The 816-nt window shown below is 26.2% G+C and overlaps 1 protein-coding gene across 2 annotated transcripts in view; it reads left to right on the top strand.

Moving 5' to 3' along the window:
- Positions 1-816, top strand: part of LOC107626131 (potassium transporter 5) — an 8,265-nt gene that overhangs the window by 2,991 nt on the left and 4,458 nt on the right. For both annotated transcript variants that reach the window (XM_021116469.1, XM_016328924.2), the window contains exon 3: positions 285-536. In XM_021116469.1, coding sequence (XP_020972128.1) covers positions 285-536 — 252 coding nt within the window. The remainder of the gene's footprint in view (positions 1-284; positions 537-816) is intronic.

The following is an 816-nucleotide window of genomic DNA, read 5'->3' as shown; positions in this document are numbered from 1 at the left end:
ATCACTCTTTGGAAAAGAAAAGATGACAAGTTATTGATTAATTTATTTTATACAAAATTTATATACTAGAAGATTAATATGTCAATTTCTATTTTTATGATGCTAGACAAATTTGTCCTGCATTATTTTAATAGGGATGATATTATAGATTTACTTTTAATTTTACTTTAATTACCTCAAAAATAATATAAGATAAATCAATATCTATACAATATACATAATGATATGATGGTTATATAATTTGTTTTAATTTAGTCATGAATTGATTTAATTATTATTATTAGGAGGGACTTTTGCTTTGTACTCTCTAATATGCCGCTATGCCAAAGTTAGTCTTACTCCAAATCAACAAATTGAAGATGCAGAAGTTTCTAATTATCAGTTAGATTTGCCTGAGAATAGTACCACAAAGAGGGCTTCAATGGTTAAGTCAAAGCTTGAGAACAGTTACTTTGCAAAGCTCTTCTTGTTGCTCGTCACCATGCTTGGTACCTCCATGGTCATTGGGGATGGTGTACTCACTCCTTGCATCTCTGGTTATTAATAATCATTCTCTATATTTTTTTTTCTTTCTTCCTTTGTTTTGGTATTTATTTATTTATTTATTTATTTTGGGTTTTAAATAACACCCCTTTTTTTTATAAAATGGTACATTAAAAGTTTAGTGTTTTTGGTTTGTCCATATAGACAATTATTTGAAACTATTTCTATACAAGAATACTATTATTTTTGGATGAAATCAACTTTTCATTTGTACATATAGATTAGGAAGATAGTTTTAAAAATAAATAAAATAAAAAATTACTATCCACATAG

Source organism: Arachis ipaensis, chromosome B02, assembly GCF_000816755.2.
Source record: "Arachis ipaensis cultivar K30076 chromosome B02, Araip1.1, whole genome shotgun sequence".
Taxonomy (NCBI): domain Eukaryota; kingdom Viridiplantae; phylum Streptophyta; class Magnoliopsida; order Fabales; family Fabaceae; genus Arachis; species Arachis ipaensis.
The sequence above is the reverse complement of the archived record's forward strand: the minus strand, read 5'-3'. Positions and strand labels throughout refer to the sequence as shown.